Source organism: Teleopsis dalmanni, chromosome 1 (assembly GCF_002237135.1).
Source record: "Teleopsis dalmanni isolate 2A chromosome 1, ASM223713v2, whole genome shotgun sequence".
NCBI lineage: Eukaryota > Metazoa > Arthropoda > Insecta > Diptera > Diopsidae > Teleopsis > Teleopsis dalmanni.
Genome location: NC_051846.1, coordinates 210,463,882 through 210,477,254, shown reverse-complemented (window position 1 = coordinate 210,477,254; position 13,373 = coordinate 210,463,882). Strand labels below are relative to the sequence as shown.

The 13,373-nt window shown below is 31.0% G+C and overlaps 3 protein-coding genes across 3 annotated transcripts; all 3 read left to right on the top strand.

Moving 5' to 3' along the window:
• Window positions 1-826: 826 nt before the first annotated feature.
• On the top strand, window positions 827-3,631 carry LOC119667192 (transmembrane protease serine 4-like). The gene is made up of 4 exons (XM_038076481.1): window positions 827-1,060; window positions 1,126-1,640; window positions 2,720-2,993; window positions 3,057-3,631. The coding sequence occupies exons 1-4, from the start codon at window positions 840-842 to the stop codon at window positions 3,580-3,582; spliced, it is 1,536 nt and encodes a 511-aa protein (XP_037932409.1). The 5' UTR covers window positions 827-839; the 3' UTR covers window positions 3,583-3,631.
• Window positions 3,632-5,024: 1,393 nt separating this feature from the next.
• Window positions 5,025-5,916, top strand: LOC119675403 (serine protease SP24D-like). The gene is made up of 2 exons (XM_038086603.1): window positions 5,025-5,269; window positions 5,327-5,916. Exons 1-2 carry the CDS (start codon window positions 5,034-5,036, stop codon window positions 5,850-5,852), a joined length of 762 nt encoding a protein of 253 aa, XP_037942531.1. The 5' UTR covers window positions 5,025-5,033; the 3' UTR covers window positions 5,853-5,916.
• Window positions 5,917-6,683: 767 nt separating this feature from the next.
• Window positions 6,684-7,595, top strand: LOC119675395 (serine protease SP24D-like). Its single transcript, XM_038086596.1, has 2 exons — window positions 6,684-6,930; window positions 7,000-7,595. Exons 1-2 carry the CDS (start codon window positions 6,695-6,697, stop codon window positions 7,523-7,525), a joined length of 762 nt encoding a protein of 253 aa, XP_037942524.1. The 5' UTR covers window positions 6,684-6,694; the 3' UTR covers window positions 7,526-7,595.
• Window positions 7,596-13,373: the final 5,778 nt, after the last annotated feature.

The window sequence follows — 13,373 nt, the reverse complement described above, 5'->3', positions numbered from 1 at the left end:
CTTAGGCCTCTCCCATATTACTTGCTACCACCATAAAACTTTTATTAATATTTGTGTAGATTTTTTAGAAAACTTAAGTTATATGGAAAAGTTTTCCATATTTTATCTTAATAAAGAAAATATGTTTACATATAGATATATGTCTAATTTACCGAAAATCTTTATATTTGTGAATGATCAACGAAACAAACTTTTACGCAATTTCAAATAATTTTAGTATTTTAGGCAATTTTTATTTTAGTATATATATATTATATAAGTATATACATGAGTACAGTTATTCGATTCATATCGCTTGATTTCAGCTCCCAAAATTCTTTCTTTTGCTGTTTGCCTATATCGGACTGCAGGAGACGTCAGATATATTCTGATCGGTTTGAATCTATAAGATTCTTTAAAAATCTAAAAATATTATTTTCAAAAGCGAGGGAGTATTTTTCACTTATCAAATTATATCAACCAAAATTCTTGTAATACCAAAACTACATATGTATAAAACCCTTCATCGACCTGTTCTATAGACTATCCGTCTTATCAATTGCAAGCACCTAGAGAGTAGAAAAATAATACACTAATTACAAATATAGAAACTTTATTTTATAAAAATTAAAAAGAGGGAATTTGTTCAGTAACTAATCATTTTAACACCCTGTATTATTTGAATGCGTTCAGTGGAATAAATTAAATTTACAACATTAAATAAAATAGCGCACAATACGCTCCAGATTAGATAAATCAATATCGGAATTTTAACCGTCTAAAATAATGGCATGAGTAATAAATATTGTGGCGTTTAATAAGCGTTAAGTATATTCTTGTTTAGTTTTTGATAATACATCATGGCAATTGCACGCTTAGTCCTTGTAGTTGGTCTATTCGCCATTAGTTGTCTCTCGCAGCCAACTAATAGAATATTGGATGGAAATAGTGCAATCGTTGGAGAAGTACCATATGCAGCATCTATACGTTTGGATGGAGCTCATATCTGTGGTGGTAGTATAATTAGCGCAGAACATATATTAACTGCAGCACACTGCGTTGTAGATGATAATCACAACAGGTAACTAATCTCAGCGGTTTCCTAATATACAAGTATATTAATTTATAAAAATTTTTAAATATTAGTTACGCCATAAGTCGTTTGTCAGTGCGAGTGGGCAGTATTAACCAATTAGCAGGTGGCAAACTTCCAAAAATCTTGAGCGTATCTGTGCATCCTGATTATGAAGAACTGAAAAACGATATTGCTATTCTAAAGATTGAACAGGTTACATGGAGTTCAACTATAGCAAGTATTGCCATAGCAAAAGCCTCTGATGAATTACCAGTAGGTGCTACAGTTTCGGTTGCCGGTTGGGGTGAGGGCACTAATGGTGCTGCGTCTTATAAGTTACAGACAACTACATTCAACGTAGCTAATGAGGATGAATGTTTGAACGCCTTCGTGGAGGGTGATGCTTCCATACTATGTTTAAATCATGATCTTAAGCAGGGCAGTTGTCGTGGTGATGCTGGTAATGGAGCTGTGTACCAGAATGAACTTGTTGGTGTTAGCAATCTTGTTATTGGTGCTTGTGGATCACGTTATCCTGACATATTCTCAAATGTTGCATATTATTCTGATTGGATCGAAAGTCAAATAAATTGAATTTTTGTAAATGATATTAAATAAAAGAGAGATTAACTACTAAAGAGAAACTTAATGGTTTTATATATAAAATATTCATGTTAATTCAATAAATAAGAAAAGCGGTTAAGGGACTTCAAATTTTGTTTTAGAATTCGCTTTTTCAAGAGAACATTCTAAAACCCTTTCCTTAATAATGATCTAGCGAAGTTTTATAACCGCATTTTTATTTTTATTGCCTGTGATTATAAAGGTATTACTTTGCATCAATGATCTCTTCAGCTCATGCAAAATATATATTCAATTATTAGAAGCCTGTTGCGCTATTAGTGAATCACAAATATTTACTTCGGATAATATTACAACTATATACATATAATAAATATAATAAATTATGTATACATATAATAAATGTATTGATAGTTTAAATTGCAATTGACTTTAAGACAAATTTTGTCAATAACATATAAAGTAACTTTTAGGACCAGAGACGTGTTTTTAACATTTTTCACTTAAATCTCTATTTTAAGTACAAAACTTCAATATAGTCACTACTTATAGTACTTCTTAAGATTGATTTGAATTTAAATTTAAATCTAGTGAAAATAACCTCAACCTGACCTAAATATATGTATGCACCCATATATCTACGTGCTAGTAAATGAACCAGTCCTATAGTTAGGAAGTTAATGTGAAGAGGAAGTAATTAAATGTCGTACATTAGAAATGTAGATTATATTTATTATATTATAGATTTATATTAGATAGTTAATCAATTTAACAAAAAAGGAAAACAAAACAACAAAAAATAAAGATTAGATAATTTTAAATAAAAGAATTATTTATAACTGAAAATAACGTATACAAAAACCGTAGTAAATTTTATTGTTAAAATATTATTTAATATAAATGTTTATATATTAAAAGAACAAAAAAAATATGTAGTGTTTAAATCCGAGGCTATAAATATCTCATAACAAATCTAACACACGAGTATTGTTATATGTTGATAATACATTGAAAGACTATAGTAAGCACTTGAAATCAAGAATTAAAAAATCAAAATTTTGTAGTTCACGAATCTATAAAAAGTGGGGAACAGCCGCCGTTCCATTTATTTGCTAAAAGTAAATAGAAGCAGAATGTTAAATATTAAAACTGGCATTCTGGTGTTCTGCACTTTAGTTGCGACCGTTGTGGCCTACAATTCGGGACGTATTGTAGGTGGCTACGATGCGTTGCCAGGTCAATTTCCACATCAAATTTCATTGCGCATGAATCACTATCACATCTGTGGTGGATCCATTATAAGCAGTAAATACATATTAACTGCAGCTCATTGTGTTGTTGAAACTGGCACTCAACCGTAAGTCTGTAATATATGAAAAAGATTTTCATATAATCTACAAGTATCTTAACATTTTTTCAGTTACGATGCAAAGAACTTTACTATACGCGCCGGTACACATAACCGTTTAGCCGGTGGTGTCATCGTGCAAGTTAAACGTGTTACTGTTAATCAGAACTATGCAAGTTTTATCAATGACTTAGCTTTGTTGGAACTTGAGGAAGAATTGGAATTTTCTGATATTATACAACCTATTGAGTTGGCTGAAGAAGAAGTGCCGGCTGGTTCTGAAGTTATCATTTCTGGATGGGGTCTTTTAGAAAATAATGCCGCAAATATACCTATAATGTTACAATGGAATACAGTCGAAGCTATTAGTAAAACTAAATGCGCTACAATGATTTTGGTCTCTTCAGATGCTTTGATCTGCTTGAACCATCCTAAAGGTGCTGGTGCATGTAACGGTGACTCTGGCGGTCCGGCGACTTATGAAGGCAAATTGGTTGGAGTTGCAGGTTTTGTTGTTATAGGCTGTGGCACCTCACGTCCTGATGGTTATAATAAAGTTTCTTATAATCTCGACTGGATTCATGAAAATATGATTTAAAATTTTCTGTAAATGCTGATAATTCAGCATTTATTTGTTTTATTTGGTAGAAAAAGCTATGAATGTTTTAATAAAAAAATATTATTAAATTATAACATAATTATCTCATACTCTTGGTCTCTACTTTATTCCATGTATGAATTAGTAATTATTATTTTTAAGTAATATATTAAATTGTTCTCTAATATATTTAAACAAAGATTGATATAATTTTAAATAAAAAATTACTTAAAACATTACTTTTTGATATACCATAGTAATACGGATTACCTTTAATGCGTCATATAGCTATGTATGTATGCATTAATAGATAGGGTAGAGTAACGCTTGTAGCTTATTTATGGAGAATAAGGTTCAAAATTTTTTCAACACTCATCCTATTTCGGAATATAATTGTTTTTTTAAGATTTTCAACACAATGGCCGTTATTATTATCATATTTCTTGTTTATATAATAGATCTGTCTTATGGAGATATATAAAATATATATATAGGAAAAAAATATACTTCACTTCACAATATGATGACAAATAAAACCGACTATTTTGATGAGAAGTATTTTACTAAAAAAGTTTACTAGATCCATTAGCAGTCTGACCCTTATATCCAAACTGTTTTTGTATGTAAGGACATACTGTTTAACAGGCTGAATATCGTACGACAAACGACATTTACTGATGATGATTATTATTATTATAATAATAACCCGGCTTTAAATATTTTATTCAATGGGATTCAATATGATACCATGAATATCAAAGCACTTAAAGCAGATAATGGAAATATCTTCCAGAAAGATCGATAAACATGATTTTATAATGCTCAATTATCAAAAAGTTATGAATATTAGCAACAGACGGAAAGAAAAGGGAAGGAAGAGCGAGAGTCTGATGGCAATAGATTGTAGTTATTTAGGAGTTATATTAGTATGAACATTCAAAAACATATTTGGATATATTAATGATAAAAAAAATATAGCAGAGAGGCTAATCTCAATAAATAAAAATACTTATATAATGAATTATGCTGACTTCAGTTTAATAAATAAATATTTTGTCAACTCTTATATGATGTTATCATTTTCTTCATCTATTTCCGGTATTGTATGTTATTACTTATCAAATCCATCCTCAACCAAAAGAGCTTCATTTAAGGAAATGAGGCCTCATAAAACCATCAATTGTATTTGATTTATATAAAGAACCCTGCACGTTTCAATGTTATCTTATTGCGGAATGGACGTTATAAATTTGCGCCATTCATTGGAAGACCCTCTTCCTTTTTAATGTTCTTATTCCAGTACATGAAATTCAATCAGTTTTTGGCACTTGACATTTTAGCGAGATTAGATTACTAAACGCAAAAACCTTATCACTCTATCACTCCAATCTGAAATAATAAGAACCACATAAAAGACGTTACTCATGTCAGTTTCGCTCACAGATATCAACATGTTTAAACCTACTATAGTAGCGCTGCTATATTTCGCCTTTGTTGGTGTTATTTCAGCAAATCCCACTGGGCGTATAGTTGGAGGCATTGATGCTACTGAAGGACAGTTTGCCCATCAAATATCTTTAAGATACTCAGGTTCTCACATATGTGGTGGTTCAATAATTTCTCGAAATTATATTTTAACAGCAGGACATTGTGTGGGTGACGAAGATGAAGATGGAATCTATCACGTGTAAGTAGTGAAGTAAATAGTAATTTTTAAAAATATTTCATCACTTTTTGCTTTTAGCGATGATCCTAAATACTATACTATACGCGCTGGAAGCTCAAACCGCTTATCTGGTGGTGTTGTAATTGCAGTTGAAACAATAACTGTGCATGAAAGCTATGGCAACTTCTTGAATGATGTTGCTCTACTCAAACTCTCAACTCCATTGATTTACTCAGCAAATATAAAAGCTATACCTTTAGCTAGTTCTGAAGTGACACCTGGTGAAAAAGTGATTATTTCTGGGTGGGGTCGTTTGAAAACCGGAGGTGATATTCCTCTGAAACTTCAGTGGACAACATTGGAAGCCATTAGCAAAACTAAATGCTTGACTACCATCGGCATGTTTTCGGATACTTTAATATGCTTGGCTCATGACCCCAACTTTGGCGCCTGTAATGGAGATTCTGGTGGTCCAGCTATTTACAATGGCGAATTGGTTGGAGTTGCTGGTTTTGTAGTTGGCGGTTGCGGTAGCAAAAATCCTGATGGTTATGCTAAGGTATTCTATCATGTTGAATGGATTAAAAAACACTCTGATTTGTGAACTATGTGCAGTGTACTCAGTATTTGAAAAAAAAAACAAATAAAAGTTTGAAAAATATGTGGAATTTTTGGTGATATTTCAAATTATTGAAAAGTTTATTGAAGAATGTCTTCGTCTTCTTTCTTCAATGAACTCCTATTAGAAACTGGTAGATACTACTTCGTTGTCGTTTGTTCTTTTTTAAAGATTTTTGATGTGTGGTATACAAATCTGGTATATTTAACATTATAATATAGAACCTTCAAAAGTTATAAAAAACAAAATACCACTTTCAAAAGCAATAATTTGTGAGTTCTAGCATAACACTTCCATACAAATAAGTAGATAAGTTATCAAATAATTCAACACAACGAAGCAATTAGGATATAATTCGATCACAGGTGTGAGAAATTTTTATTATTATGTATAATTTCTATTACAATCATTTGTAGATACTGTTCCTCTCCAAATTTTTAATGTCATGCCATGTAGATTATTGTCTTGTGGACTCTATTTGAGAGCTTGGTTGAGAGCCTACCGGCTGCCTTTGGCATCTGATTTTAGTTTCAAGTCTGGTAACGTAATATTTGTTCTTACATTATAGTTTCTTGAAAAAATTGGGGCCTTCAAACCGGTTTGAAAATCTTCATTAATAACATTTAAAAAAAATTATTTCCAAATTCTAGTGTAACTATTTTATAGAAGTAAGTAGATAAGTTATCAATTAAGCAAAGCAAAAATAATAAGGCTTTCGGTGAGTGGGTAATAAATTCTATAAATAATAAAATAACCACAATGCGTGGTTATAAAAGGCCCCAATATTATGGTGAAGGTATTAGTGACGGCCAAGCAATAAGATTGAAATGGCGAAACTTGCTTTGTGTACATTGCTAATTATTATTTTAATAACATTTAGTTATGCTGCTCCTACCGGACGTGTTGTAGGAGGTGTAGACGCTACTACTGCGCAATTCCCACATCAGGTTTCTTTTAGATACAACGGTTCCCATAATTGTGGTGGATCGATTATAACAAGGAATTATATTCTAACTGCAGCGCATTGCGCGGGAACAACGAATGCGAATGGAACATACTACACGTAAATATATTAAAATTCTATTTTTTTTATTATTGTTGTAATTATATATGAACACATATTTCTCTACAGTTACGATCCGAGCCTTTTGACAATTCGCGCGGGAAGCAATGATCGTTTAAGTGGTGGTGTTTTAATTCGAGTAGCTGCGGTTGTCGCCCATGAAAGTTATGGAAATTTCTTAAATGATGTTGCTTTGCTTAAATTGGCCGAGCCTTTGATTTATTCCAAAAATATACAACCGATAAACATAGCAAGTAGTGAAACACCAGCTGGCCAAGAAGTTATAATATCAGGTTGGGGACGTTTGAAACAAGGTGGAGATTTGCCACAGAAGCTACAATGGAACACTTTGACAGCTATTTCCCGTAGTGAGTGTAAGGAAAAAATTAATTGGGATAGTGATGCGTTGATCTGCTTGGGTCATGCCGCTAATAATGGTGCATGTAATGGCGACTCCGGCGGCCCAGCTATGTATAATAACGAAGTAGTCGGCATTGCTGGCTTTGTTTATGGTGGTTGTGGTACAAATAATCCTGATGGTTACGCCAAGGTCTACTATCATCGTGATTGGATAAAGAAACATTCTGACTTATAACTAAATACTTGGAAATAACACTGAGTTTATTGTTTTTTTATACATATGATTATTTAAAGGTCTACATTATGAAAGAAATTTGATTAGATTACATACTATATTTTTGTTTCTTGTAGATATGAAGATTACTGAAGTAATTCAATATTTTCTAGTTGAATATGCTTGGAAAAGCAATAACACGGTTTGATTATATCAGAAAGAGTGGCAATCGAGTTTCAATTATCAGAACAATTAAAAGATAAAAATTTTGCTTAATCTAAACAAATTATTAGCATAGCACTAGGTAAAAGTATATTGATTTTTTATAACTTCGTGGATTTAGATCTAACCTATAGACATATTGATTAGTTTTTAATTGTTTAGAGTTACCAGACTTTGTTTTGTAAAATGAGTAGTCATAGTTTTAGAAGTTAAAAGTTGCTCTCAGGCCTTTAAACGATACAAAAAATCTTCCGATTTTTTATTGGATTACGTCAAACACTTTTTTGAAATTGTTGTATTATTGCAATGGTGATCAGATCTACGTAAGGGTGAAACAAATATGGAGAATAAGGTTTTTATAACCAACTAATGTCGCAATATCGATTCACTGATCATAGGATCTGGTCCCGAAATTTACAATATCGCATTATCGGTTTCTAATCTATTCCGTACTGTGAAATTATTTAACTCTTTATTAAATGACTCTTTGAAAAATTGAATGCCAACAAAAACTATGATTTCAAACTTAAAGTCCTTATAGAGTGTAACAATGCACTCAATCAACTGGCCATCCACAACCAGGTCTCTCTGATTTGGGTACCCGGACATGAAGGACACGAATTCAATGAAAAGGCGGACCTTAACGCCAAAAAAGGGGCAAAAGAACCATTCCAACTCCTTTCTTTGGATTCAATAAAATGAACATAAAACAGGAGACGAAAATGGGATTAAACAAAATAGCAATGAATATTGCAATGGAATAGACGGCCTATATCATTCCAAAAAATTCTTGAATTTTGGTTGACAAAAGAGCAAACACCGCTCTCAACCTTAACAAGAAGAGTCTAAAGTCACTCTCTGGTACATAGGGGCCTTAAGCTAACCCAAAACCCTCCAATACCATTGACCATGATTTCCAACACTACGCGATTTAAAGCTATACTTAGAAATCTTGAAAATATTTTAATATATATTAGTGATTCAGTCACTAGTATTCAGGTGTTAAAAAATATTGGGATGTAAATCAAAATTTGATGGTTTCATACTTCTTTTATGGCTCTCATATATCATTGTTATTATAAGTTTATAAAGTACTTTGAATGAAAGATCATTAAGAACAATTCCATTTCATTTTGTGAGTTAATTATATAAAATACAGAAACGTTTTCACGGTTGGTCTATAATTTTAAATTTTCATCTGATCATCATTGTCAACATCATTAAAACTAAACGCTATGTGAGCTCAACGCGTTACGCATGTGACACTTGTATAACTTAACCAAGTAAATAGAGCATAGACGTATTGTTCCCATTATGGAAAATGTTTTTTGTTTTTATTCTTCTCTGATCGTTGGATCATTCTTTGCTTCGACTGCATAAATAGCATTTGTATCTGCATTGTTTTGGGGTTTTTGAACTTGCTTCACTCGCGCAACTTGAATTTGGAATATTGTTTTAGATTGAAGATATTTTGTCGTCATATTATGAAATGAAAAATTTAACGTGCCGTGGAATTATTTAAAAGTAATTATAATTATTTGTTTTATTTTATTTCTTATTTTATATGTAGCTCAGTTTGTTGACAGTAAGTGAAAGTGAAATGGAACCATAAAGTACCCGTATTTTCACATTTTCACTATTTTCAATAATGAAGAAATAAATCATATAAATGTTTTAATGGCATCGAACCTTTAAATTTTCAGTATTTTGCAATAAAATACAAAAAAAAAGAGAAATGCTATGAAAATAATTGCATTGTGGTAACTTCAAAATTTCCTATTTCGATACTGACAACCTATAGTTGCACTATTGTATTTGTTTCATCTGCATTAAATTTACGATAAATAGAGTTTTGAAAGGTCTAATAATATAGGATAGTTGTGGATTTGAAATGAATAAAAATATTTTGAATGTAATATGAAATCGGTATTCAGTTAACAGTTAGGAAAATTATATAGTAGATAATTTTATGGCATTTATTTTTTGAACATGATTTCCATATAGTCATTTACAAAGTCCATTCGATCCAATTTTTGACTATTTTTAGCAATAAATGTGGCAGTATGGCATCAATGGTGGCGTATACATTGGCTTCCTATACTTCAAAAATTACTGGTTTGTCGGCATAAACCAATGACTTAACATAGCCTTATAAAAACTAATCGAGAGGTGTTAAATCACACGAATAAGGGGGTCAATTAAAAGGACCACTTCTGGAAATAAAGTTGTTACCAAATTGATTTCACAATAAATTGATTGTTAGGCGTACTGCTATTCCCTAGCTCGTGTCAATGGCTTTGTGGTCAGTACTAAATGGTTATAGTGACAGGTGTCACATTCTTGAGGGTATCACAATGGACCTCATGGTCTTAGTGCGTCTTCGGACAACCCCAGTAACCTCACCTAGGCGCGCTGTATAGGAAGTTGCTCCGCGCCGCCTTGTTGGAACCAAATCTCGTCGATATTTAACTCAGCATGGTTTGATAACGCTCGGTATTCTCCATAACGGCAGACCCTTCCTCATTAAGAAAGAAATATAGACCGATGACAGCGCAGGCTTGTAAACCGCACCAAATAGTTAATTTTAATGGATATAATGGTGATTCATTAAGGTCTTGAGGATTATCTTCGGTTCATATAGGGAAATTTTAGTTATTGACGTAGCCATTATGTTGACCGTAAAATGGACGAAGTGCTCTCTGAACTTCGTAAACAGAATTATTATTTTCAAAGTAAATTTCCACAATTGGAAATGTGAATTGCCAAACCTTATTGAACAGAAAATATTATGATTCATTAAAATTATTATTGATCTTAAATAGTCTTGGTGTTCATATGAACTTATTATCATTCTAAATATATAGGTATTTTTATCGTGTTTAAAGTAAAATTTTAATTATTTTTCTAAAGCAAATACTATACCTAAGTGCATTAACACATTGAAGCTTAATTAAACACTGCGCAATACTAGAATTTACAAATCACTTTCCCAAGTCTTTATTATATTCATCTATTTGCATACTTCAATAATTTTTAGAATTCTAAAGTTAAGATTAAGTTAAGAGTAGTTTAGATTTAAAATTAATTTAAGGTAATAAACATTCTATTACATTATAATGACAAAGCATATAGGTTTTCATTGAAGTTACGCTCGATTGTAGGATTACCTTCAACAACTGTGTATTCAGATAAAACGATTAAATTATTTTTTTCTTTATTTACTATTTTAATATCAATAATAATTCGATATAATATTATTATCTAGAACATTTTTATAAATTTTTGAAATTTTTTATACAAGTAATCCAAATTCTGCTCATGCAATATATATTAATAAAGTATATATGTATATAAAAATATAAAAATAAAAGTATCTTAAAAAAATGTATAAACATTAAACGAGCTTTTTAATAACAAATATGATAATGAACTTGATCGAGAAATAGTTCAGTAATAATTTAAATAACAGAAGTAAAGTTTATAACAATCCAATGAACTGGAAAAAATTAACATATAAACATTGCAATTTTCTTACCATTAATAAAGTATTTAAAATATTTCACATAAACTATAGATATCGATCGATTATTCATAGATAAAATAATATTTAATAAAATTCAAATAGAATTATTCATTCATACAGGTAAGTAATCTGTTTGTTTGCCTTTAGTTTACCTTAGGTAAATTACCGCGTCAATCGTAAATAAAGATAACTTTTCTTCAATAAATGAATGAATACTGTTTCATTCTCAAGTAGTGGCGACGACAAGTGGATAGATCTTAATGCCTAAAATTATTAAAAATTCTTATAAAGAGTATTTTTTAGAACAGGAATTTATTATTTTTTCCATCACTTTCTCGATAAATTAAGATCAAATTTCACAAATATTACCCTTGATGTCCGTTGAGATCGATGCTCACATTTAATAATATTTTTAAATACGCTCCAGAGACGTCAGATCATACAATATTGATAACAAGACACGGGTATTTTTCTGTATATTATGTTGGCACCAAAAAGTATTTAACAGAAGTGTATAATGCTATCCCGTTAAAATCAAAGACCGTCATGCAAATAAGACAAAAAGCAGCCCAACGATCCAATCGGTTTATTTTTAGAGATTATATTGTAGGAAAAATTTACTACAATAAGAAGTTGAGTGCGCCAGAAGTTTATCAAACGGCAACATCCTTTTGAAACCAAAACCTTTCCAGACCATCTTCATGCATTTTTGGAAACAAAAAATCGTTTAACAAGGCTTTTTACTAGGTAGCATTGTCAGTGACATTGGCATTTTTTCGATTTTTAAAAAAAATGTGGACCGACAATATCATTATTCCATAAAAAACTTTAAACACTGCACTTTACATGTTGTGCTGATAAATTGATCTTGTAGCTCTGAAAAAGTGTGGATTCATAATGGCACTATTCCATAAAACGCTTTAAATACTGCATAGCAGACAGATAGCAGACAGATCACCTCGCATTCCTGATTTTTAGAGGAATAAAAGGAGGCCACTTATTTTGAGACGCATAGTTAATTTCACACTCTTCACAGAAATCGCTTATTTAACTTAAACTTGAAGAAGCAAACACCTGGAGTCTAGTAAGAAACAGATCTTAACCAAGATCATTGATCTTTTCTTGACTATGTAATATTTAAATCCAGTTATTAATATTGAAAAAAGAATAAGAGAAAGAATGATATATACACAGTTTTCATATTCAGTACTAGTTTAAAGTTTTTTTATATTTTCTCAGGTATCATAAAAGTTCAATCACTTCAGCATTCTTATTTGGTTTTCAAAAGATACATTTGGAAAGCAATCTTCAATTGTGGTATTACAAAATACATATTGTGCTAAACTAGTTTACGCGATTTCCTAAAATGATTTAATGACGGCTCTTAGTCGATTCATTGTCAGTTTATAGTCATGATTCCAAGTTTCTTTATACGCAAGTAACAGTACGAGATGCCAGACACCAATTTGTACGGAAAATAGTTCAATGAATTTTAACCTTTGAAGAGTTAACTTCAGTTTGTTTAAGATACCACCGCGACGTATCAGCTACATAAAATGGCATTTATCTTAAACTGGTTTGAAATACAAATAATAAAAATACAAAAAATCAAGTGATTTTCAGTTTTAAATTGAGTTATCCTAACAGAGATAGAAGCAACAGTTTTTAACACCTAGCGAAATCTTCTTTCTGTAGTTTTTCTTTCGTTCTGCAGATGTAAGTCTAAAAAATTGAGATACAAAAGCAAAATCGAAAGAACAAACAAGTAAGTCAGCTTGTGAACAGCTAAGAAATACTGCGGCGTTGTGTGATGCTCTATATATAAAAATTTCGATCGATATTAACCCACTAACCCATTTGATACTTATCTGCTTCTTTCCTCCGTACATATGATAGCATATGAAAAAAAATTACTTGTGGGTTCTGACTCAGAGCATTTCGATGCACTCAATTAAAGGTTTTGATTACACTTAAATGCTTTTTAAGTACCTTTAAATGCTTGAATCCAACTATTCCGAAATAAAGTATGAATTTTTCTTAGAATATCAATTACATTTCAGTTTTCAAATTAACTCACTGAGTAAGATAATATGTTAAAAGCTTTATGAAAGGTGCAATTAAAAA

What these genes read in the sequence shown, in the direction of transcription:
- LOC119667192 (XM_038076481.1), top strand. Translation starts at nt 840, where the DNA reads ATGGCAATTGCACGCTTAGTCCTTGTAGTTGGTCTATTCGCCATTAGT. An exon ending in TGATTGGATCGAAAGTCAAA is followed by an intron (nt 1,641 to 2,719) that starts TAAATTGAATTT and finishes ATCTATAAAAAG; the next exon opens with TGGGGAACAGCCGCCGTTCC. An exon ending in GTTGAAACTGGCACTCAACC is followed by an intron (nt 2,994 to 3,056) that starts GTAAGTCTGTAA and finishes ACATTTTTTCAG; the next exon opens with TTACGATGCAAAGAACTTTA.
- LOC119675403 (XM_038086603.1), top strand. Translation starts at nt 5,034, where the DNA reads ATGTTTAAACCTACTATAGTAGCGCTGCTATATTTCGCCTTTGTTGGT. An exon ending in GAAGATGGAATCTATCACGT is followed by an intron (nt 5,270 to 5,326) that starts GTAAGTAGTGAA and finishes TTTTGCTTTTAG; the next exon opens with CGATGATCCTAAATACTATA.
- LOC119675395 (XM_038086596.1), top strand. Translation starts at nt 6,695, where the DNA reads ATGGCGAAACTTGCTTTGTGTACATTGCTAATTATTATTTTAATAACA. An exon ending in GCGAATGGAACATACTACAC is followed by an intron (nt 6,931 to 6,999) that starts GTAAATATATTA and finishes ATTTCTCTACAG; the next exon opens with TTACGATCCGAGCCTTTTGA.